Raw genomic sequence first — 27,337 nt, forward strand, 5'->3', positions numbered from 1 at the left:
TGCATATACCTACTGTATGCATGAAAGAAACCCAGTAAATCTGAATAACTCACTCACAGCCTGTAAACATCTTAGCATGGTGTTTGGTATGTAAGGTAAGACCAGTAAGCATTAGTTAATATTAATCAGAATTTAATAAGGGGGGTGCAATTGTATGGGGAATATAAAAATAAAATTTTAAAAAAAGAGAGAATGTAAGACCATGATTACCAAAGGCTCTCACTGAGCCATTAAGGAGATAGATCTGTATGTAGTTACCTGCTTGTCGGGTATAAAACAGTTCAAATCAGTTGTGTTAAGTGTAGTTTCTGGATAAACCAATTAAAACTTTGAAAGGTATGAATGCTGTTTTTATCAGTGTTACCCAAATGTATTTCATGCCATCATCATTACTATATAGGGTTATAACTGAGCAGAATTATGATTTTTAACTTGTTAGACAACAATTATGTAATTTCAACATATATTTGGGAGAGTGAAGCCTATAAATGACAGATAACTCAAATTCTTTACATCAGTGTTTTAAAATTAGTCACTATTAAAATCTAATCATTGGTTAAGTGGTTTTATGTTAGTGGACATTAAAATATAAAAAACTTGAAGTTATTTAACCAAATTAAAATTGGAGCATGTAGCATCTAAATGAACGTGTACTCTTCTGTAATAATGATTTTATTATCACCAAGTTACAGGATAGAGTTTAATTATGACTTTTATATCAGTAAAAGCCATGTATTTGGGATTAAAAACCTACTGCTTTAACTAGTCTAGTTAAAGACTATGGCTTGATACATTCCGGGCTCTAACTTTTATAAAAACCAGAGAACACTTCTAATAACACTTTTCTAATTTCATGGCTCAATGCACAGTCAGTAAAGATTTAAATAATTCAGAAAGAAAGCCTATTCTCTTTCTTTATTAGAAGTTTGAGTCAGGCAAATTCTTTGACATTTAATAGGTTTTTAACCCTTTTAATAACTTTTTATAATGAAATTTATTGGCAGTTGTTTTAAAGAAAGGGTTATTATATTAGTATGAATAGCAGTCAGTAGTTTTTATGATTAGTTTTGAGACCTTGACCTTATATGACTCAAAGTGTATAAAGGCATAAATGAGTGAGTAATGTTAATATTAACTAAATTAGGTATATCCAGAAATATAGACTATATATAACTACTTTCATTCCATTATCTAACATGCCATAAAATTTGGGCAGACAAATATTTGAATATTTTAATTGTTTTAAAGTAGCTTAAGGTCACTTACAGAGTCAGACAGTTTAAAGGCACTGAAAGACGTTGTAATTTTCCTAGACTGATTTTTACCAAGTTATTAACACTGTACTCAATAGCAGAGATTTCCAGCCTTTTCCTATCTTGGTTTCATGCTATTTTAATGTTTTATAATCTATTATTAAAAGGATTATTGGGTTATTTCCATAATAAAGTGCTAATTTAAAATTGTACTTCTCTTCTTGTTCTGAATAAGTTAGGAGCATACAAATATTCTGCATAGGGAAGCTATCTGGCCCAAGCATAATATGAGCTTTAATTTTGCTCCTTGAGATGTACTTTTAAGTGAATGTCATGTGTATCTAATGATTTAAGAGCCTCTAAAAATGAACTCAAATATCACTTTCTGAACTGATGTTAAGAAGTCAATATTCCACTTGACATCTCCATTTGTACTCGCATCCCATTAACATTCCAATGGAAGTATGAAAGCCAGTTAAATTTTCAGGTTTAAATATAGTATAAAGAACCATTTCAACTGACTTGTGATGCTATAAATATACAGATCTAGCTCTAGTAGATAAACTGTGACCCCCAAAGGGACTGTCTCAAAGCATTTCCCAATTTTCTTATCACCTATTCTTCCAATTAATTCCTTTGGTTCCAATACACACAAGCCTTTGAAAGTATTCTGAAAATAAGGTACACTATCCAGTCTCTTCTCTGGATACATCAAAGCAGTGGAAATGTGAACATATATTAACATGTTTAAAATACACTTTAATATAAGAGTTTAGCCCTACAAACAATGCAGCGCCTATACTTTATAGTGCAGATGCATGATCTCTACAAATAAAGAGCTGCATTGACTCTAATCACAGGTAGACTGAGGGCAGGCATAGAGACTCCTATTATTAGAGGTTTACAATTTTGTAAGAATTGCTAATTCATACATTTTCAGAACAAGAGGGTAGACCAGATGGTCTCCCAAGCCCTTTAAAATAAGTTGGGGCTTTCAATCCATGAGACTTTATGTTCTGCCATTAATTGGAATCATGAGAGATGCTTCTTGTCAATTAAGACTGTAGCTTGCCTGTTGTGCATTCGCATGTTTCCTTTACTTGCGCTGGACAAAGGAGGCCTTTAAAGGGCACACTTAAACACGGTGTCAAGCTTGGTAATATTGATGTTGATGTTTACCAATAACAGCAGGTGACAGATAGTGTTGGCATGAAGCATCAGAAATGGGGTGCCGCAATTTGAATAAAAACCATCTTTCCAACTGCGCTGATAAAAGGCTTTACTATACTCCGTAACCTCCTGGCCATCATCATGACCCATAGGGGAGATTATATGCACATAGTTTATGGGAGCAAAGGGTTTGCTATGAAATGAGAATACCTTTTTATGCATTAAATTTTTTTGAACTTTGTATCTACCATTTAACCTATTACCCTTGATCAGGGAGCTATTAAATTCTGGGTTATAAGTTCAAGCTTTATCTGGGCTATTTACTTTCTCACAGTGAAACCCCATGCTCTGTGACATAAGCTGCCCAGTCTATCACATCTCTACAGTTGCAAGCTTATGGCTACAGACGTTTGTTCGTAAGTATGTCAGTGGCTCACCGTGTACTAGAACTAGTCAGGAAAAGAGACTCAAGGTGATTGAAAAAAAGAAGAAGACAAACATTTGTATCTCAAAAACTAATGTATTTGAACAACCACAAAAGTATGTCTACATTTGACAACATAGTTGATTCCCATGATAGCAATTTAAAGCAAGCATTTAAGTTCAGTATATTTCTCTCAAATTTGTGTCCTTAAAACATCATAATCATTCTACTTCTAATATTTATCATACTGTCTGTTTTCCCCACTGGAAATGGAGCTACATAAGGATAGGAATTTCACCATGCTCCATGCTCCATCGCTGTTGGTAACTGCTATTTAGAGTAATAACTAACACATAGTTGGCAATCAATAAATCTTTGCTGTTGAAATATTGTTATGCATATTTTACAGAGCTGGAAAATGAGGGTCAAGTAAGTCAAAAGTAAGCAATTCATTAGAAATCAAGCCAATCTGGTGATGTCACCAAGCAGGAACCCTTCCACTTCAGCAAACTACCTCCCATCTAGAAAAAGAAAGAAAAAGAAATTTAACAAAATGGTGTAAAATCGATTTCTTGGTCATTTTTAGAATTGAATCCAAATGCAAACATTAGAGCAACTAGTCTTGGGGAGGTGACAGAAATAGATGGTGAGTTCTGTCAAGGAGGATGAGGACCTAAAGGACACTGAGAGGTTGGGAACCCTCCCTCCTTCTGTGACTTTCTGCTCTTCGGTGTCTGATCTTTGGTTCATCCCTGGAATAGTACAAAAATTAATTTAATTTAATTTAATATTGGTAAAATGATCTCTAGACAATATAAATATCTAACCATGACATTTAAAACTTTCTCCCTTTTCTGACATTTAAAACTTTCATTGATGTTTTCTTCTAACATATCATATTCTTTGAGTGATAAGGTCTCGTTCATGGGGAAAAAAACACAGTGAGGGAGGGGGATGGTCGGGCCTTGGAACTCACTTGGGCAAGAGTGTTAGTTTCTGAGGTCATCTTCATCTTCCTCAAGGATGGTGGGTCTACAGGATGACTGTCCCTTTGGCAAAAGATAATGAATTGTGCTCCAAAGTTTTTATTATCTTGTGATAATTCACTTTGCAATGACTGCCCTAAGTAAATCACAAATACAGCAGATCTTCAAATTTCATTCAACATCATTTTCATTATAAAGTTCATGAGAAAAAAAAATTGATTCCCCACCAAAGCCGCAGTCTGTGTGGAATTTACATCTTCTCCCCATATCTGCATAGCTTTTCTCCAGGGACTCTGTTTTCTTCCCACATCCCAATGGTGATTCTCAGTTGTCTCTATTAGAGTGTGTGTAGATGTGAGTGTTAGTGTGTTGTACATTGGAGGGGTGTCCAGTCCCCCCTTTGTGCCCTGAGCTGCCCCCTTGTGCCCTGAGTTGCCAGGATAGACTCTGGCCACCAGTGACCCTGAACTGGAAAAAGCAGGATGGAAAACAATTGAATGAATGAAAATTATTTACATTAGAAGCGCCTTGGGTCTTTATTTAGAAATATGATGATTTTTATGATCATAAATATGCCATCAGAACTTAACTGTTGTTTATATCAATTAGCCTCTGGTAAGACTGAATTCCTTACATGTCGTTTTGCTTAAAATCACCATTTCCAAGAACCTATCAACGATGTTAAGTGAGAACATACTGTATTCCATTTTAGTGTATTGTAAAGAAATCTGAACCATATTTGTTTATACTGCCTTTTGGAAGAAAAGTAGATTCCAAATGTTAAATTCAAAAACAATTTTGCTTTTGGAACTTCAGAGTTTGAACTATAACCAAATACTGAGGATTAAAATACTTTTTCCTAAAAATCAAAGCCTTTCTTTTGAGCTTCATTTTTTCTTCATCTTCAAAACTAGAGCAAGTGCTTTGCATATGTGTTTTCCAGACTTCCCCATTTTTGACACTATCAGTCTTCAATGTCCAAAATTTTAATGGTAAAAAAATGTGAAAGTTTATTGAAAGGACACATTTTTAAATAATAAATAGATCACACAAGGAGATCATGTAAAAATGATTTCTTTAATTTGTTTGAACAGCAAATAATTTAGCTCTCTTGGAAATGCATTTAGGAAAATAATAAATAAAATTTGATTATTAAATTTACCCATGAATTTGCTCTGGTGTTTATATTTACATATTAATTGAATCCTTGGCAAAAATATGTAATCATATTGGGGACTTAAATTACATCAACATTAACATTTTCTCCTAGACTCTGAGTGCATTATGCCTAAGAAAAATGGAACTGCTTAGCCTTCCTGGCCTGCTTAATCATGCAAGGCTGAATGGGCTACCAAGAGCAAGGCTCAGAAGTTTTTCTTTAGATGTTCAAGATGGTATGTGTTAGATAGTGTGCATAAAAGGGACTGAGAGTAAGCACTTGTCATGGCTAAGCCAGCAGGGTCTCCTCATCGCCCTGGGGAAAGCACTCAACAGCTAAGGGTGTCAAAAGCTGACAGACAGGGGTAAATGGGGGGGCTTCAGAGATTCCTCTCGTTCTCTTGTTCCTGCTGCAACTGGCACACTTCCAGGCCTCGCCTGCAAAGACCACAGAAAACAGCAGCTGGTGAGCCACATTAGCAAATAAGGCCTCAGGGCTCCCCATGTTCCAGGCTCTGTTCACCAACTGCTATTCACTCAAACAGCTGGATCAGAGCAGAGAGAGCCAAGACGTTGTTAGGGTTTTATGTGTACAACTGTTTTGATATGGATTGTCTGCTAGAGGCAGAGATGATAGCTTTCAAGTCTCATATGTTGGACTGGGAAGGATGCTGATATTTGAAAGAAGAAAACAGATTCTGGAAGAATTGTGAAACACACACAGTTTTAAAAACCGAAACGCAGCTATGGTGCCATTCAACTGTGCGATTTTAACCTCATTTAATCGTGACAGAGCTAATGTGCTAAGGGTTTCTTTTTGGTACTACCATCACATCAAATTGATCATTGTGTTTTAAAATATAATAACCTGAGATAAGCAACCTGTCTTTTTCACCTTTTCTTTTCAAAGAAAATCCAAGGAAAGTACAGCACAGGCTGAAATACTTATCAAGTAGTATCCCTGACGTTTCCCACTTAAGTGATATCCTCAACCCTGAGCTCTTACTCTGTAGGTAATTGGGCAAGGGAAAAAAAGAATGTGCTATTATTATGAAGCCATAGATTACAAGGCAGCTCATGAGGGAAAATACAGGATACCTGCTTTGGCTTCCTAATTGATTTTGACTGAGCTGCTGTTTTCCATTAATTGGAAAAAGATTTTGAAGGAACTCAACTGAAATCTTCCCTTCATGACCATAATCCTCTTCCATTATTTTAATTGACATTTTTTAGCTTCTGTTAATTACTGAATAATATTAACCTTCAGTAGCAATCTATAAAATTTAAGGAAACAGGTTTGGTTTAAAAAAAAAAGTGAAATGTAGGACCCATTTTCAATGAATTGAGTTTCCCCAATGGGGAGAAAATTATTAAGACCTGCTCAAAATTAAAATGATGATGACATATAGGACCATTTAGTCAAGAAAAAAAAAATGAAGATCCCTGGACTTGAAACAAACGAAATGAAAATATGCACATTAGAAAATACCTTTGAGCTACATTTGGGTCTGAGAAATTAGCAAATGTAGTTTCCAAAAGACCAAGGATTTGCAATACTTTTTATATGAAGTCAGCTCTGTCAATCCTAACTCTACTGTCTGAAACACCTACTCAATGTAATTCAAGAGGTACGTATTGAGCACCTACTCTGTGCCCAGATCTGTACTAGATTCCAGGGCTGCAGTAGTGAACAAAGTAGATTCTGTGTTGCTTCATTGAGTTCACGGCCTATTTGGGTGTATCAGTTAAGATGAAGTTCAGCTGCTTATAACAGAAAATGCAAAATGTCAGTGACTCTAAAATAGATAGACATTTACATCCTTTTCACATGAAAAGCTCCATGGTAGCTTCATCATGGTAGCTCCATGATAATCAAACACTCAAGCTCCTTCTTTCTTGTACCTCCAATATTCTAAGACATCCACCTCCCACCCCAGTTCTAATCATCTACATTTTTGCCAATAGAAAAGAACAAAGGAAGGTGAGCCCTTCCATTTAAGGAGATTCTCCGGAGTACCATACCACACTTTCACTTACAATTAAGTCATGGAAATTTGGTCACATGGTTAAAGAGAGCTGCAAAGGAGAATAGGAATTGCTCTCTGTTAGCTAGCTTCTGGACCAGACAGCCAAATACTGAAGGCCTGTTTCTCAGGACAAAAGTGCTATGACCTTAATGACTAATGAGTGTCAGAGGGTACAGTTTGAGGTTTCTGCCACAAGGGAAACAGATATTATTCAAATTGTCTTTTCATCTTCTGACTAATGCTAGTTGAAACTCACAGACAAAAATAAAAATCATCAAACCAGCTAAAGTTAGTTTACACTTATGGAAATGAATTTTTCACTGCTTAATTTATATATTGACTCAGCAAATGCTTTTTGAATACCTTTTCACTAAAAGAACTCAAGAAGTATTGAAGACCTCATTGGTAATCAACTAGTCAAGATTACTGTGTAGAGAGTACATATATATCAAACTAAGAAGTGTAAAATTAGTGTCCCATAAAGAAATACAGACAGAATGCATTGTCAGTACAAAATAAGAAGAATATTGAATTTGATAGACCAACCGTTTTATTTATAAATTTATTTCTTACACTGTTGTTAATTTTTGTGCAGTATTTGATTTCTCCCCTTGGGTGTAGTCCCATAGTTCTCCCACCACCATAGCATCTATGATCCATCACCACAGTCCCTTGTGTTCTTTCCTCCTCTGTTTTGACCCCTTTCTCTCCTCCTACTCTGCCGTATGCCTCAGATCTATGGTCAGCTTGCAAGTTTTGTCTTTTCCCAACCCTTTGTTTGATTTCTTTATATTCCACATGTAAGTGATATTTATCTTTTTCCTTGTGACTTGTTTTGCTTAGAATAACCCCTTCCAGTTCCCTCCATGTTGCTGCAAACGGCATGAGTTTATTTTTTTTTGATTGCTGAGTAGTATTCCATCCTGTATATACACCACATCTTCTTGATCTTATCTGTTTGGGGACATTTGGCTTGTTTCCATATCTTGACTCTTGTAAATAGTCTGTGATAATCATGGGTTACAGGTTTCCTTTCAAATTAGTGTTTCGAATTCCTAGGATCCTTTGGATAGAATCTTAGGAATGGAATCACTGGGTCATATGGTAGATCCATTATTCATATTTTGAGCAACTTCCATACAGCTTTCCATAGTGACTGTACCAGTAAATCAACTTTAAATGGATAAAAGACAAACTGATTTTCAAATTTGACTTTAAAATAAATTTAGTGGATATGAGATAATGGCAATGATATCATGGAATTATAGAAAGAACATAAATATGTAAAAATAAGCAAATTTTATTTCTACATCAGAAAAAGAACTGGACATTTTAATTTGGAACATTCCCATTAACAAACCCATGATGAATCCTAGCCAGATGGGAAAAATGTCGCTTAGAAACAACGTTAGTTTAGAAGTGTTTAGGGGTAGGAATTTTGGGAAGAAGAGAAATCAAGAAGTCAACAAAAATCAGATTGAATAGTGGCTCTTATTAAGCAGGAATTAAATTAATTATCCACAATAAATTACAAGGTAAACAGAAAATAATACTTTGCAAGTTGTAATTTTGTATTTCACATTAAGACCAGTAGTCAGTCAGAATCTTTCTAGAAGGAAACCAGCAGTCTATATACTTGTTTACTTTTATGAGCTACTTATTTTACAGTCATTATTCAGTATTACTTTTCAGTAGTGAGATTCCATCCAGTTTAACATATCCATATTATACAGTAGGCAGTGATTAGTACTTTACTGACATCTATGAAAGCCAGAGTAAAGGAAATATTTCTCCCAATTCAGAAATGTCACCATGGGTGTTAAGATATGATTATATTTAAGTGCATCTGAGAACTAGAGATGAGTAGCTCCCTAATTTCACTTGTCACCCTCCACACAGGAAAATTATTCTTTAATTCAGTTGCCTGGCCTAACACCGTTGATGACATTATATTTTGAACTAGAGATGAGTCTGTTGAAAAGAGTACCCTCGTTAGTCCTTCATTGCCCTACCCAAAATTGATTCTTTACCATGCCCACGTCCTTATACTAATAGTACCAAGGTGAGAACACAAATTTTTGTATTCAGAGATCTACCCACAACACTAACATTAGAATAAGAAAACAATCAGAAAGATCACAAAATGATGGAAATGATAGGTGCTGTTAAGTGAGATTTCTTTAAGTTTTTAAAAACCCTTGTTTTAAGTTGTATATCTGGAAATCCTGTGAATCAATTTAAAATTCATTCTCTGCAATATCATGCTAATACCACAATATTTTATCTAAGAATGAGAAGTAGACTTGAAACAATAGGTTACAAACAGTTTGTAACTTGGAATTTAAGTGAAGGAGATATACTTTTGGAACGATAACTTAGTTAAAGTATGACTTGCTAATAAACATTTTTATATTCAGGGCTATAAATATGAGTCTTTAACAAACATCTGTTTCAACACGAGTGCTTTATTTGATGCAAGGTTAGAAGGGTTTTCCTTGTGTAGGACAGTGGCCATTATGGGCATCCATTACTCTGTGTCCACAATGAGAGAGGTACTCTACGGGCTCAGGGTCTACGAAAAAGCAATTAAGGGCATTAGAGAGTAGGACAGAAATGAGAATATACTCCCTCTTCTGTGTATTCTCCAAAATTGATCCTGGTTTTTATGATACCCTCTAATGGCAGCACAGCATTAAGGATCTTCTTGAAAGCTAGCATTATTTCACAAGGAAAATCAGATTACAGAAGTTATGTGAACAACTAAGATGGAACAAAAACTTTTTAGTAAAGTGGGTGGAAGCCACATGAATGGACTAGGTAGAAATAGTAATTTATTTGATTAGACAACATTTGACAAGTCATGTTTGATTCACTTTCACTGTAACTCTCTATGGGATATGCAAGTATAGTAGGAAGTATCAAAGTGTGTAACGGAGAGCTGACGACTTTACTACAGCTCTGATTTGGGAAAAATATTTACCCTATCTAGGTTTTATTCATTCATTTAAATGTATTTATGTATTTATTCAAAAGACATTTATCAAGGTGTACCAGGGCCTGCCCTTAAGTTTTATCTTCTATCATTGAATAGTATAACTGCATTAATGAGGGACTTCATACAATGGAGAACTATAAGCTATCCTTGAAAAAGTAAAGCAATACAGTTTAAATTATGGGGGAAATGTTGGTTCAGACCAGGAATGCCCCAAGTACAAAACCATGTAGCCAGCCTATGTCTTCACTATGAAAAGCCAGTACTAAGTATGAAGTGGTAGCAAGAATTGGAAAGTGATATTGACTAATAAGAGATATCATGGTGGAGACAGTAATCCTAATAGAGAACACAGATACCTCTTCAGCCACAACTTCAGTTTCAGGTGGATCTGACTAGATTGGCAAAATGATTAGAGAGCACTGGTAAAAAATGATTTCATTATTAAAATTTTAAAAGTGCCTGTGGCTAGAATTTTAATGACCTTTAAAGTATTTCCATTTCATGATAACATTTACAGGTAGATAATTAGTAGACAGTCTAAAACCATGTAGGATATTTTCTAAGTGAAATAGAGAAAGGTAACATTATTAATTTTATTTTTCAGTTTCAAAATGTAATTTTAACTATATACCCCCTCCCTTTTTCTCTCCTTTTTCTTCTTTTCTTTTTTTCCTCTCTTGATTTATAAACCTTCTACCTGCACAAACTGCCCAAGTTCCCTCAGAATAAAAAACTGAGTTGCTTCTATAACACCACAAAATAGTCTCCACTATTTTAAGTTTGAAAATGCCACAGAAATGTTAAATGAAATATACCATGCTCCTCTTATACAGCACATTTGACCTCTAGATACGTTAAGAGCGTCATCCTCCAATGCTTTTAATTTTAATCCTTGCAGAGACAAAATTCATTGCTTGAATTACACAAGTAAGTCTCATTAAGGCTAAAAAGCAGTGACCCAGATCGCATAATGGATTAATATGGTGACCTTGCAACTTTAGAGCTTTACTTTCAAATCTGATTATGCCATCAAATTATTTCAATCATCAATTAATCAATTGGTTAATACCAGCCTGTAAGTGTTCTGAGTCTGGAAACGACTAGATTATTTTGGCCAATACTAACACATATAGAATTAAACATAGAGCCACAAAACTTTAATTACCAAAAACCTTTCTTAAATGATCAGAATAAAATAAATAGAATTTCATAAATTGCTGTGAATATTATAATCACTAATAATTATATGATTTTGACACTTTACTAAAGCATCAATATTTTTAAACATACACCATATTAAATATTTTAATGATATATATTTGCATTTCATTAGTACAGAAAACTGTAAATATAATAAATCAGATCTTGAATAATGAAACATGAGTTGAGTGAATGCTCGAATTATATTCTTTTGATAACACCACCTTTTGGGAATATATACTTTTAAGATTGTTACACTCTGAGACACATGGTGAAAGATTAAAATGCCTGCTGTTCAGCAGGGCAGCCTACAGAATATTTAAAGTCTATTTTTTTAAATTCTGGAAACATATTTGTTAAAAATTACTCCTTTTCATATTTGGTTGTAGATGCAAGATATACGAAGCCCTGAAGGAGCTCAGTATAGCTCCCATCCTCAGATGGCAGCCATGAGACCAAGGGGTCAGCCCCCCGACATCAGGCAGCAGCCAGGAATGATGCCGCACGGCCAGCTGACCACCATCAACCAGTCACAGCTAAGCGCTCAGCTTGGGCTGAATATGGGAGGAAGCAGTGTTCCCCACAACTCTCCATCTCCACCGGGAAGCAAGTCCGCAACTCCTTCACCATCGAGTTCAGTGCATGAAGATGAAGGCGATGATACCTCTAAGGTAAGAATAGCTTACTTTCAGGACTTGTGGGAAATTCTTATTGCTTTAAAAAAGGTATTTTGCATACCTTCCTTGACCTGTGGTGTGTGCAAGTTTGTATCATCTAAATGAAAATCACTGGTGGGGACATTATTTTTAAATAAAGCATGAGGTCGCAAGCTACCTGCACAAATTAATTTAATCACCTGCTTGTCCAATTATACTACTAGTTCCTAATAAATCCTATAAATAAAGATATATTAAACATAAAGATAGGTTACACCTATAAAATAGAGGGTCTGGATAGTGAGTCAAGTAGAATGAGTCATATAGGACTCAGTATCCTAGATCAACTTAATTCGCTCCCCATTAAAATGTATATATTTCAATTTAACCATTTTATTTTTTAAAGATTTATTTATTTATGCATACAAGAACTGGGGTACAGGCCAGAGATGCGAAGGGTGAGAGGATTCACCAGAGACAGAGTGGGGAGCAGAACAGGCAGACTGACTGAAATAAACTGCTGAGGGGAGCAGTGGGTGAGACAGGAGAGGTCTGCTTCACCATGTGGGTTGCTCCCTGACCAGCAGGGGATCGAACTTGTGCTTACAGAGGCTGCAGATTGCTTCATAGTGTGGTGCTTAACCCCTTGTGCCACTAGGGAGGCCCTTAACCATTTTATTTTAAGTAGGCAACATCCCAAGGAACATAATGATGACTGTGTGTCTGTGTGAGTGATGGTTGCATGAGACCATTGAGATCATCTGACCCAACCTTTTCATATTGAGGATGAGGAAAGTATAGATCACAGATGTTCAAGGCAGAAGCTTAAATATTTCATTGCTTTCCTTTTGTTACCCCAGGTCAATATAATTGTCCATCTATGTCACTTGTTAGGAGCCCAGGGCCTTAAATATCCTTCGATTAATACACTAAGTGCAGAAGGTATACGTTCTTTAAAGTACTCCAGACAGCGTTTTTAAATGGCAGTGCCAAGACCAAGAGTACATTCCAAGAACACCAAAATAATCTTTGTGATTCCCTTGGTTGTCAGTAAAGAAACTTCCAAATCTGAGAAAAACTCCTGTGCCTAGTTATTATGAAAAATGTTCACAGTTATGTGAGTGCTTTATATTCCTCCTCTCTTTTTAAAAAGATAATACACATGAATAGTCACTTGTGTTTTTTGCCTTGTTTTCTATTCACTTTTGGGAGAGTTTTTTTGGGAAATTAAGCTGTAAACATATTGCCAAGGGAAATATTGTGGGCTTCTGATGTTAATGATTAACTTTCTCATATCTATACTTATTATTTTAAGATTCAGATAAATACTGACCCATACACTTAAAGGCAGGACTGTTCTATTGATTACATTTTATTATTTTTAATATTCTTGATGTTTCAGCATTTGAGGTCTTAACCTATAAAGATTACCCATGCCAGGAATAGCTAATTCCTAGAGTAACCAAATGACACCCTCCGTGAGTGCACCTTTGATGACAAATCAGCCAGTCCAGAGCCCACAGCCTTAAACATCTCCATTATCAAACTTTTGCACACCAGGCCAAAAGTCCCCTTGCTTTAAATCACCATTAGGACTAGATACTATAAATTAGATACATCACTACAGGCCAGAGCCAACTGAAATTGTTTGAACTTTCTAGTCCTAAACTTAATCAGCATACCTGCCCTATCTTCTCAAGAAAACCCAACAAAGACTCCAGGTCATGCTCTGCTTCTCCCACTTCTCTACCTCCTGGCCACCCCAAGTTCTTCCCCATTTGGCCCCTGGAGGCATGTTGCCTCTCCAGTTCCTGGGGTTCTTGAGTATAAACTTGTTCTTTCATGAGAATCGTTTCCATGCCTGCTGTCTTACCATCCTGGATTAAAACAAATCCAGGCACATATTAGCACAGCTGCACAAGTAAACATTATACCCATGCTGATCTCTCCTCCACCTCTGATCTACTCATGTACTGGGTGAGCCAACCCCTTGTGATGTAAGGAAAAGGCAGAAGGAGGCTAATTGATATTACATAAATAATTTATTTGACTAGTGAAAGCCTAACCTTTAGCTGATCATTTAGAGAGGAAAATAATTTCCTTAACAAATATGGATTATTCTAATGGTCCCTAACAGCCAACAAGTAGCTGAACCTAAATGTGAATACCAAGAATTCACTTGTGGCCAATGATTTTGATATTGGATTATGCATGGATAATTCAAATTAATTTCCTAAACATAGATGATATGTACTATATTGAGAGGGAAAAGAATTAATGGTCTGCTTTTAGTAAAGATCAATTTGTGTATCTGGATTGTATCTTTATCAGTATTCACTGCTGACATTTCAGGAAATTAATACAAAATTAGGAGCCTTTACTGACAGTAAATTTTATGCAGGATTGTTCTTACTTACAATAGGTTCTTACTTACAATAGCGTTTTCCACAGTCCTCAACCTGTGTGAGTAAAACACTGTGTAGGAATCAGAAATTCATAGGGTCAACTCTCAGATTCTCTCTATTCACCTGTAAAGTGTGTCTTATAATTTTACTGAATCATGGATTTGTATGTTATTAGCTTTGAAGCTGGTGTGACACTTTGCCATAGTTTATAGTATATGGACTATATAGTGTATTTCTAGACTATATAGCATATAGACTATATAGTGTTTAGATTATACACTGTATAGGCTATAGAATATAGTGTATAGAATTAACTATGTGTGAAGGCTTAGGGATGGATTGCTCAAGAATGTCTTCATTGAAAGGGTTCTTTGTCTCTACAGATATTCACAAGTTCATGTTTAGTTTACATGTATTTGCAAACTCAAAACCAAATCTACTTTTCTACTTCTAGTGCACACATTGTTTTTCACTATCTCTCTGATTCAAAATCCTTCTACCCATTTATTCAGGTTATCATATTTATTAAATGAATAAAAAACACTTCTGGTGACAAGGCTCAATCATTCTTCATCACAGCTAAAGATTAAACTGGATTTTTTTCCTTTATACATGAGCTGGATTTATGTGGAATGTAGTACTGCAACAGCGCCAGTTAAATGTGAAATCATGTTAAGTCAAAAAAGATCCTTTAAATCATTTCTAACACGAGAACTAAAAAAAGAATATTCATTCTCACTCCAAAAAAGCTTTTAATGCTTCCCTCTTAACACTTTGTGATCTCTTAAGCAATTACATATTAATTCTAGTTTATCTAATTGAACAATTAAATGAATTAAGCTTGTTTTGACAGAGAGAAATATTGTAAATACATCTGTAAGATAAATTATCACCTTATAAATACCACCCATGGTTCTGATTGCTATGAAACTGTGTTGACAACCTAAAGTCATAAACTAGACATACAGTAAAACATCAAAGAAATATAAACTTGGGCAGCTTGTGGTTCTAAGTCTCTAATCCAGTACTAGTAATACAACAGATACTTTAAGTATCTGGCATTACAAGTGTATTTTTAGCACAGTTTTCCCTTTAAGGAAAGTTTGGGCTAAGAGCCACAGTATGTCTTTTTCCATATTACTTTCAGCTTTTCACTTAAAGTAATCCTATGTTTTATATTTCTTGTAAATGACATAGAGTTAGATACTGTTTTATGCTTAAGTGACATTAACGTCATTTACTTTAACAGAGGTACTAAAATATTTGGGTTTTATTTCTCCATTAAAGTATGTTGCTTTCTGTGCCCATTTCACTTGTTTTATATTTCTTTTTCTCTTTCATACCTTCTTTAATATTATTTTTTGTCATTTCCTAATTTTCCACTTTTAGACTAGAAATTTTATACTTTCTCCTCTATTAGAAACTACCTTTGACACACAAATGCATAAAAGTGTCACTACCCATCTTAGATTCCAAATATTCTCCTTCCAACTTATACTTGAACAGTAATTACTGTTACTCATTTTAATTATAAACTAATTAAATTCTGTAATTTAATAAACTCCATGAAACAGTATTTTTACTATTCCTACAGTCATTTTTCTTTTTATATTTATGTACATATATAATATTTCTTTTTTCTGACATCATTTCCCCTCTACCATTATATTTTTCTTTCGTGAGAATCTTTTCTTTCATGAGAATCTTTTCTTTCATGAGAATTTTCATGGGAAAAAGTTTACCTTTAAAAGTACTTTCAGTAGGTGTGAATCTTTAGATTAGTAATTAGTCTTTTATCATTTTCTAGATATTATATAATTCCACTGAATCTTGACTTTCATTATTGATTTTAAGAGTTCTGCCACCTCACTCTGCCTTTGAAAGTGATCTGCCTTTATTCTCAGGTTAATTGAGATGTTCTCTTGCCTTTGGGGTAAGGCAGCTTCATTTTTATGTATGCGGATTTCTTTAAAGAGGTCGTGCCTTGGAGGTGACTGTGATGTGGTAACATACATCTGAGGAGATGTGATCTTACTTCTCTGAATCATACACACTGTAATAAATCAATGTTACCTCAATATATAGAGAGGTATTTTTTCTTCCTGAATTTAAATATTTCTTTTAGCAGTTATGAGTTATGAGAAATAACTCATAACTATAAACCTATTTCTATGTTTTAGAAATAAACCTATGTCCATGGAGAAATGTTCAGTCACTACAGATTTTTAGATATATCTTCTACCACATCCCTGCTCCCTTCTCATTCTGTAATTCTGATCAAATGCATGCTAGACTTTTTCATCTTATATTCCAGAACACTTCTCCACACATTCCATTTCCTTTTCCTCTATATTACATTCTGTTTAATTTACTAATATCAATTTCTCAGTTTATAATTTTTGGCTATATCTAACCTGAAATTGAAGCTAGTTTATAAAGGTTTTAATTTTCAGATAATTCGTATTTCTAGTATTATTTGTTTTTTCCCCCTCAAATCGTTTTTTGGACTTATTTTTAGTTGCTTCTTGTTTATACATATATTTAACCCATTTATCCCTTAAGTGTTTCTTATTCCCTTACATGAAGTCTTTGGGGGTTCTGATTCTATTGTCTATAGTTGCTGCTGGTTCTTGGCTTTAATACCTCGTGGAATCTTGCTTTCTTGATTTTGGGATAAGAACTGATATTTATTAGAACGTCATCAGAATTCTATAAGATATGTTTTGAAGTTAGATTCCTCTGTAGATGATTTATATTTGATTCTGGCAGACCTCTTAGAACATAAAACCTAGAACCTCTCTTGACGTGAAGTTTTTCAGATCAACCAAGTAGCATGCTTTCAGGGTATAAATTCTTACACATACTGGCTTTTAGGGGTGATTACCACAAGTAATACTTTCTCCTCTCCCTTCAGTATCATCCTGCAAGTCAGGAGAGCATATGAAAGAAAGATCATTTTATTCCACGATTTTGCTAAGAATCTAATCCTTTTCCATCCTGACTTTAATAGGAAACCTCCTATTAAACATCCCACTTCTGGTCCATCATGGAGTTTGCCTTTGTCTACTGTGCCTTTCACTCAAGTTGAGCAGATTCAAAAACTATCTTCAAGATGAAAACTTGTTTCAGTACTTTGCTTACTTCTTTGGGTTCTGGCCTTCACTTACTTTCACTTACTCACTTTCAGAGGCTTTTTTTTTTTTCTGCTTTGCTATTCTATCAATGCATGTGCTTTGTCATAATAAGCAGAAATAGAAAAGTATGTTTTCTTTTCTCAAAGCAGAAAGGATGTCACTATAGCAGCAATTAAATATGTCTTTAGAAAAGTAATTTGTATTTACCACTCCTGTGGAAGCAAGAAGTAAAACTGATAAGCAGACAAGTTTCATAAACATTAAGTGAAATCAAGCAGTGTTAGAACCAAATCTCAAGTCACTTTATCTAGCAATTGGACAAAACATTTAAAATTGGATCTTGGAAGTCACGTATTTTTCACATTGAACTGTATTTTGTTCAATGTATTACATGATATAATGTGGGTGACTTCAAAAGAATTTCTTGGGCCCTAACAATGGAAAGTATATATATATATATACACACACACACACACACACACACACACACACACAGATACACACATACTCCAAATATATCAAGAAAAGAGAATTCCTTTGGTAAAGGTAAAGCCTAACTAGTTCTGAAGACAATAATAAAATTCATTCAAGCAACCAGTTATTACCTGACTCTAAATATGTGTTCCTAAAATTCATTCAGGTAATTAAATTATACTAGGATATAGTATTTTCAAGGTGCATATTTTCTCGGACGATTCATATCCTAGATGATTAAACATACATCATTAATTTCAACAGTTTGTATATTCTTTTAAGGCAAGAAAACCTTCAATCCAAATGAGTGAGAAGTAAATATATTGCTTTGGTCAGGCAACATTTAGAAAAGACTAAATGAATCCAACAATATTGGTAAATATAACAGATGTATATAATTTCAATTTACTCTTTCCCTCACTTTCAAGTGATTTTTCTGGACAAAAGCTCAAATTTCTTATTTGTATAAGGTCTTTGAGCACTTTTGTAAACTCATCCTAAAACAATATTCAGCTATTTTTGGTAGAATCATGGACCCTGTTTGTTTTACAAACTATGATATAGAGACAATGTCCAACATTCGTGAATCATTTCAAAAGTATAGCATTCCATATGCATTTTTCTGTAAGTGATGTTTTGAGCCATTGAATGTACTGTTTTATTAGTGGTAATAACAAATCATATTGTAAAATGCAAGAAGCATTACAGCCTTGCTGACTTCACAGAGACTGGATGACTTACTTTCCATACTTATTTGAATTTGTTCTCATAAGGGGATTTTAGATAGTATAGTTCAGAAAGAAAAGAGACAATGAATTTAAGTAGCAAAATTTTCACTTACAGAAACAGTATCATCACAAAAAGTGCTGTAATATACCCTGTTTCTATAGTGAAGATTTTATAATATTTACTTTATATGATAAGAGTTATAAGTGGAGGTCTGTGTTGTTTGTTCAGCCTATTATGCAGATGGTGCTTGATTAAAATCTATTTTAAACTACAGCGATTACTGCAAGATAGTGTGCATTAAACAGCTCTCCCAGCTCCATTAAAGGCTTTGGGACCGCGGCAGTTTATTTTAAATATGCTTATAGACGTTTCTAACTTCTCCAGGGACATTTCAATATCAGTGATTCTCTTTCTTTGATAGTCTTAACTCCTGTACTCTGTATTCTTTAAGAAGTATTATCTAAGCAACCATTAACATATGCTTCGCTAAAGTAAAAGATTATTGTTTTCTTGTGACAAATAAGTTAAATACATCATTCTAATTAAGCAATAAGACATGACAAGAAGTGAATTAACAGTCTAAGGACACCTCTAGGGGTTTTAGAAATAAACCTATGTCCATGAGTAAGTTACATGAAGCCCATGAATCCGTGTAAAGCTTAGGTGAGAATAATATTTAATTAGGTATTTGTATTTATTTATTTATTCATTGGTACTTTGAATGTGAAATAAGTCTGTGGTTACCAGTGGGGAACTTAAATTGGTCAAGATCTTAGTTCTACGATTTTCACAGAACACTTAACATATTTCAGATTTTCCTTGCCTGGTAATCCTAAGCCTCTGTGCAATCCTTTGGAAACAGGAATGGAAATAAATGCATGTAAGATCATACTTTTGTCATGAAGATGGTCCTTACTTTCAATGCAATTGTTTTAATGGAGAGTTTATATTTTTGCATTATATGTCTTCTCTAGTCTACATTTTATGATGTTGGAATTCAATTTACTTCTTCAGTCTCACAATCCTAGGTATTTTTGCATTACTACACTCTGGAAAAATGCTCAGTGCACAATGCTGTACTGTCCTATCCAGTAGCCACTGCTCATGAATGATGGTTCATGTTTAAATTTAACTAATTAAAATAAAATATGTAACAAAAAATTCAGTTTTTCAGTTGTGCTAGCAAAATGTGCTCAATAGCCGCATGAGGCTAGTGGCTACCTTTTCTGACAGCTCATAGAATGTTTCCATCATTCCAGAAAGTTCTATGAGACACTGCTGCTTTACACTTTAGAAATCAGGGCCTCTAGGAAATGAGGATATAAAGTTATAAGCTTTCATCTAAGTAAGAGTTCAGGAACCAGACAATATTCAAAATTACGATCCAGGAACATATTACAAATCCATTTAGCCAATATTTCTACCACAATCATATTCATCATCAGTGTGCTCATTCTAAATAGGTCGTGGTCAAAACAGCCAGGAATCTTTCAAAATGTAATCCTTTACTGGCATGTAAGAGGGTCCAAATTACAGCAACATTTTTTTTTCTTCAAGGTTTTGCATATGAGCAACGACCATGTGTTTTTCAAATATGTGATGAAAGTACTTCCAGAAAGTAAGCCTTACAAATTTCCAGCTCACTACACAGAATCTAAATTAGCAGTATTTTTGTATGCTTCAAAACACAAGAAGAAGAAAAAATAAACAAGGCTCCATGGATCAGGAGCGCCCAGTGCCTGTGTGGTAGACAGCCTTACACTGCTTGCATCGCCTGGCCCCTTGGGTACTTTAGACTTCCAACCACAGCAGGGCATTTTCATTCCATTATATTTCATCCTAAAGGCAAAGGAGATGGTACATACCCAGTAGTATTTATACCAGAAGTAGTAACAGTTTCCTTCAAAGTAATCTAATGGGGGTTCTTTTCTCATATCAGTTTTTGGTGAAAGTCACAGCGTTACCTTAAATCATAGTTCAGTTCAATGATGGTACATCTATGCTCAGATTGCTATGATCCAAAAATGTAGTTTAGTGACCTAGTTTAATTACTGAAGAAAAAGCAATAGCTCATCCTTAATTTATCTTAAGAATAAATAAATAAAATGTAAAGACATTTGGATAATTATATTTTAAAAGTAGGTACTATTATCTACAGTCCCTGATTTTTTTTTTTCTTTATTGAGAGGGAATTCACATAACAAATTTTACCATTTTAAAGTACACAATTCAGTGGGTATTTTTTAATTTCACTTTTTTATGGAGGTAGTGTTGGCTTACAACACTGTATTTGATTCCAAGGTACAGGATCACACCCATTCAGATATATGAATACTTTTTGTGTGTCCTTTAGATTGGTTTTCTGAGGTGCCTGCTTTCTTGCATGACAGAACATTCACACTGAGGTTATTGTGAAAAGGAAAGCATTTCAAGATGCTGTTACTTTCAGGCATGGAGAACCCAAAACCGGGGTAATGTTATGAGACTAACTGGTCTGGCGTGGGAGAGGATACTCTCCCAGACCACAGCTTAGTACCTCTCAGAATCGCAATCAGATGTGCAGTGAAATCCCAGAGTGATGCTTCATACTGCATAAGTGCTATCTCCTGAGTCTTGAAAATGTTGATGTGCTTGTTTCTTCTAAACAAAACTCTGAGATTGAGCAAAACTGCATCTGGTTAAAGACAAGCTACAGAACAAGCCAGGAAAATAGCAAAAGCCTCCAGATAACAAGTCAAATAGATTAGTGCATAGACAAGCTTACTTTCCGATAGCATTGTTATTCATTGCAGTCAAAGTGGTAATTTGTGACTTTGATCTACCTGTTACTTAGAATCTTACTGACAGTTAACAGCTTCTCAAAAAAGTAGGACCTTGTTGTCAAACAAAAGAGGGTAACTCCTTTCTGTGCAGCAGTTCTAAATGATGCAGTTCTAAAACCTGCATCATTGAGCAATGGAAGAGAGAAACTAATTTAAACAATTTGGGGAAATCTTTTAATAAGATCATTTACAGTGCTTCATGGGAAATTTTTCTTTATGATTGATACTTGATTATTTCCCCAAGGGATTATATAATATGCAATCATGTCCATTTCAGTGTCACTTGAATTTTTAAATTAAATTAATTTTTAATTAAATGTTAAAGGTTTAATTAAAATTTAAAGTGAGTCTATGTAATATTCCATGTGGATAAGTTTTCATTTCCCAACACCTTGTTTGCTATTTCTGAATATACCAATTCTTTGAGGAAATATAACTTCTCATATGATGATCAATCCTTTTGAATATTCTTCATTGTGTATTTTGTTGACCCCTTTTTGTTCTTCTTTTTAATAAATATTGATCGATAGGAATGATACTGTCTGTAAAATATGGAAATTATAAAGATATAAACAAGAAAATCATAAACTCAACTTATATCATGGAGAGATTACACTTAAGATGATGAATAATTTATATAACTGTATCCATGGTAAATCTTTTGTGTTTTGATTACTTATTTCAAATTGCATCATTGTTTATTTTTAATTACTATTATAGTAAATACTGAGCACTTAGTGTGTGTCAGGAGCCCTGATAAGTGACAGTGAACTAACCCCATAGACCTGCTGTCATAGTGAGACCCCATCATTTTGGGATGGGAGAAGATCTAACTACATACATTGTGGCATAATCACAAGTTTGATATGTGCTATGAAGGAAAATATTCAAGAGTTCAAGAGTGAATAGCAGGGCCTTGACTCAAGTTTGAGATATCTTGAAGACTTGCAAATAGTGACCTCAAATAGCTGTTGTTAACTTCAGCAGAAACATGAATTTTATTATCATCCACCCATAAATGGTAATGGAAACCTTGAGGTGACATAAGCACAAATTTACAAGAGAAGGTGGTTTATAGGTTCAAAAAAAAAACCAGAAATACTACCATTTAATGGCGAGATGGGGTAGGACAAGACTAAAAATGATTTTAAAGATTGGGACGACAGTAAGTTACAAATTAAGCCCAGAGATTGTGCTGCCTTGAGGCCCGTGGAAGAGAGAGTGCTCATAATGAGAAGCAAAGGGAAGACTCGAAAGTCCATTGGACCTAGCACTGTGGTGCTGGTGAGCTTACTGAGAGCTAAGTGCTGGGGAGGTACACAGAAGGAAGTTGCTAAGGCTGCCTGTGCCAGCACAGACAACCACTTGTAGGAGATGATTGTGAAGAGAAGAAATATGTGGTCATGTGTAGTCTCAGGGCAAAGAGAAAATTTGCTTGTTAATTTTGTCTCTTTGAGAATTTTTTTTTTTTAAATAGATCTGTAGCAGTAAGAGACTTGAATTTGTTTTATTTGTCCTGCAGATAATGCTGTTTTGATTTGATTTTTTTCATCTTTGCTGCCTTCCATAGGTATTGCAACTTGTTTTTGTTTTTGCAGTTGATAAATCGGGGGTGGAGAAGGGGTGCCTGGAGTGTGAATGCGCTGGTGGAGTTGTGGCTCATATTTGTGGAACCAACAATATCTCTGAGAATTTAAATGCCAGCTGGAAGAGTCGGGTTCAGAGTATGACTGAGGCAAGCCAGACTTCCCGCGCCTGAATATTATGAATTAATCCGTACAGAGTCGGGCCTGGGCACAGGGGTATTATTCAAAAGTTTTTCAGGTGAATAAAATGTGCAGTCATATTGGAGAATAACTGTTCTAAGTTATATTTGTCTATATGTTTAGTTTATAACTATTAGATCAGTTTGTGCAGTACCAACTTAGTCCAGTGTGCTAGATGTCTGACAAATTTCAGTGAGAACCAACCATTTCACAAGACCACCTCTCAGATGCATCCTATATTCCTTCATATACAGAACTTCTTGATATTCATATAGATTCACATAATTTCTAGAGGTAAAAAGAAGGCCTAACCAAAATCATTTCATAGAGGTAGATGAAGTGACATCACATGTAATTGATTTATATCAAAGGTACTTCAAATGCAGATGCCTTAAATACATTCAGTGTATTTTTTCCAACTTACATCAAAATAATCATTTAAATTATCCAGATATTCACACTTGAGGATAATGGAAAGAAAGGAAGGTTCATTGTGAAAACAAATGTAAAACTGTTCTAGAAAAGTCTGGATTATGGAATCAAGTTTCAAGAAATGTACTCTCCAACATGGTAGCCTCTAGCTACATGTAGTTATTTAAATTTAAAGTAGTGAAAATTAAATTAAAGTTGAAATTTCATTCCTTATTCATCTACCTGCATTTCAAGTCCCATTGGTTCCATGTGCATAGTGGCTGCTATCTAAAATAGTGTGGAGGGTAGAAATGTATCATCATTGCAGAAAGTTCTACTGGACAGCACTGATCTAGGGTCTAGACTGTGCCTCTCTCTAAACCCTGAGCATTGGTAGGTCTTCCTAGCAACATTACATAGATCTGTTGCAACATTAGAAATCATTCGGCTAAGTTAATGGACATGTTGCCCGCTATGATTTTAAAATCATAAATAGGAAGAAAACGATAAACTACCTAGAAGAAAACAATTTACATTGTTCCACAGCAGGTTGCTACAGAGGTAGCCATTGCTGCCCCAGTTGAATAATACTGCTGTCACTCAGCTTCCCTGAAAGACAAAAGGGAAAAGTTAGGAGAGCTAAGATATGTTCTTTAATAGTCTAATAATATAATATAAGCAATCAACAGTGCTATTGTAAGGCTATGTAAATTAAGCTGGACGGAGGATGAATATAAAGCTACTTCAAATGAGTGGTTTTATCTGAAAAATAATAATAACTGAAGCCAGTGGCACTGAAGAATGTCTATGTTTACATCATGTGGACATATCGGTGTATCTGAGAACAACAATATGATTTGTCCCGAAATGTTCTTAGGTTCCTTATAACTCTAATTTGTTTTTTATTTCAGATCAATGGTGGAGAGAAGCGACCTGCCTCTGACATGGGGAAAAAACCCAAAACCCCTAAAAAGAAGAAGAAGAAGGACCCCAATGAGCCCCAGAAGCCTGTGTCTGCCTACGCATTGTTCTTTCGCGATACTCAGGCTGCCATCAAGGGCCAAAATCCAAATGCTACCTTTGGTGAAGTCTCTAAAATTGTGGCTTCCATGTGGGATGGTTTAGGAGAAGAGCAAAAACAGGTAAGAAGAGATGGAAAATGTCTGCATGCAAAAAAAAAAAAAAAAAAAAAAAAAAAAAAAAGCTCCTGAGGCCTCAAGATGAATTCTTCAGACATTAGGGCAAAGGTAGAGAATGAGGCCCTCAGAACCAGACTATGGGAGACTTTCACACAATTTCATACTTGTTATTATACCTCTGTAAATAGCATGTTAGCTCCTTTGTTTCAAAGTTTATATACTGTAGTCACTTTTGGAAGGACTTTTACATATCCCAGCCAGGATGACATCATTCCTAAATGTTGCCATTGTGATCATAAAGACTAAAAAATACTAAAGGTATTTTGAAAACTGTCCACGCTTCTCTTCAGCACTTACTATTTACCCTTTTGTCATCAAAACTCTCTTTGCTCTTTGCTAAATAAACCTCAAATTTAAGAGCTTCTACCCTTAGCTATTCTCTAGAGACCACCAGGGCATGCTATTCAGTTTCACATATACCATATTATTCTAGGTTGTGTAAATGGGACCAGATGCCTGATTCTTTCTTTCTCTCATGCACTGCTGTGGTATGACTGAGGACCATGCTTAGCCAGGGCCATGTGAGACTCTGCATCTGAGCCATAGCACAAGTAGCCCAGAGGATCTTAAGGATGATGGGAATCATGGAGAAAGAGCAAGAATTTCACACATAAATGTAACTCATCTCAACAAGGAAGCAATATTATTCCCATATTTCTAAACCAGGGACTAGGTTGCCATTGTCACCATCGAGAATTCCATTGTTACAAAGGAAAAATGTATCAAACATTATCGTTAAAGTATAATGTTTTAAATGATTACATACATGTAGTTTTATTGTTACAGAAAAATGAATTGCATTAATGAGGTGTTATTCTCACAATTGATTCTTGGTAGGGAACTTTATCTCATCATTAAGTCCAGAAACTTACATAAGGAACAGAAAATCTCAAACTTAAATATGTGCTTAAGTACCTATATATTCATAATTATTATGAATCCATAACAACATTTGTAATATAAAGCGTTTTGTAGTTTTAAAAACAGCTTCATATGATTTATCTCATTTGTTTTGCTCAATATTCATAAATATTTTTATCCAGATTTTATGAATTATGAAATAGGGCAGATAGTTAAATTCATTCATTTATTCATTCAACAAACATTTCTTAAACATTTACAAACATGTTTCCAAGACACTGGGGAGAGAGCAAGACAGAGTCACCAATTCTATTGAATGAATTGTCTAAAATTACGTGGTTGACACATAGAATCACAGTGACAAGAACTAATCACTCAACTTACAGTTCTTTTCTAACAAACTGTGAAAACATTTATAGCTGCATTGGTAAAAGTAGTTATTCAGGAAATAGAACATAGCCCTACCCTTTCATTCTCATAAGCCCCCCTTCTATAAGCCAAAACTCTCTTTTATAATCTGAAATCTCTACACATTTTCTTATGCCATTTCAAGATCGCCAACCCCAGGGAATGGCTGCATAGGAAAACAAAACCTGTGAGGTAGAACACTGTGTTACAGAGTCATCTTTAAGGATGGAAAACATGCCACTGAAATATTCTCTGGGCACTCAATTAAAATACCCCCTCACTATTAAAAGGGTAATTGACACTATATTATGTGATTCCAATAAAAACTGAATGTAGTTGTTTCAGGATCTTAGAGCTGGCTTATATCCTAACACAGATCAATTTGCTCTCATACTCCCCAAACTGAGATGTGCTTCCAGTTGACATTGGGCATTCGCCACAGTGGAACTGGACAGTGACATCAGTCCTCCACTCAGTGGAGCATGGTCAAGTGCACACTGACCAGAATCCCAATGCCATTCCTGTGTGCTGGATTATGTGACCATATTGCCTCTCTGCTCTATTCTTGAGGACACACACAGCAGGACTAACCTCTCTCTCTGCTCTGAGAACCCCTAAGAGCATACTTGAGCAGGCACCAAGCTTCAATAGTATAAAGTCTTCTGTTTTCTGAGATAAAAATTTCTAAGACATCTAGAGAGTCATTTTCCTCTTCCCCAGGGACTGTGCAGTAACTTGCTGGTCAGAAGACACAGGATTCCACACTGAAGACACTCCCCTCCCCTAGACTCACAACCAAGCTGGGACTGATGTTCTGAGGCTCACATGTGCTCTCTTCACTTCTTTATTTATTTATGTGTACAAGAACTGGGGTACAGGCATGAGGTGTGGGGGTTGAGAGGATTCACCAGACACAGAATGGGGAACAAAACAGGAGGACTGACTGAAACACACTGCTGAGGGGAGCAGCAGAAGAGACAGGAGAGGTCTGCTATGCCATGTAGGTAGCTCCCTGGCCGGGGATCCAACTCATGCTGCAGTGGCTGTGAATAGCTTCATAGGTTGTGTCTTAACCCCTTGCACCACCAGGGAGGTCCTACTTTCTCAAAGATTTTATTTCAAGATGCATCATTTGCCTGTGCCACCACTCACCAGATTCCTCTTGTCCATCTCTCTGATCTTCGAGAACTTTTCTTAATTATTTCCCACATTCACTAGAGGACCTCATGTGGTTTTAAGACCAGCACTTTAATTTTTTT

General features: G+C 35.2%; 1 protein-coding gene across 1 annotated transcript in view; it reads left to right on the plus strand.

The window, feature by feature from the left end:
- TOX (thymocyte selection associated high mobility group box) overlaps positions 1–27,337 on the plus strand; it is a gene marked incomplete at both ends in the record, with an annotated part of 305,768 nt that overhangs the window by 249,094 nt on the left and 29,337 nt on the right. Inside the window, 2 exons of the mRNA XM_084230243.1 lie at positions 11,603–11,884; positions 24,522–24,752. Of these exons, the coding sequence (XP_084086369.1) occupies positions 11,603–11,884; positions 24,522–24,752 (513 nt within the window). The remainder of the gene's footprint in view (positions 1–11,602; positions 11,885–24,521; positions 24,753–27,337) is intronic.

Source organism: Talpa europaea, assembly GCF_964194135.1.
Source record: "Talpa europaea genome assembly, chromosome: 3".
NCBI lineage: Eukaryota > Metazoa > Chordata > Mammalia > Eulipotyphla > Talpidae > Talpa > Talpa europaea.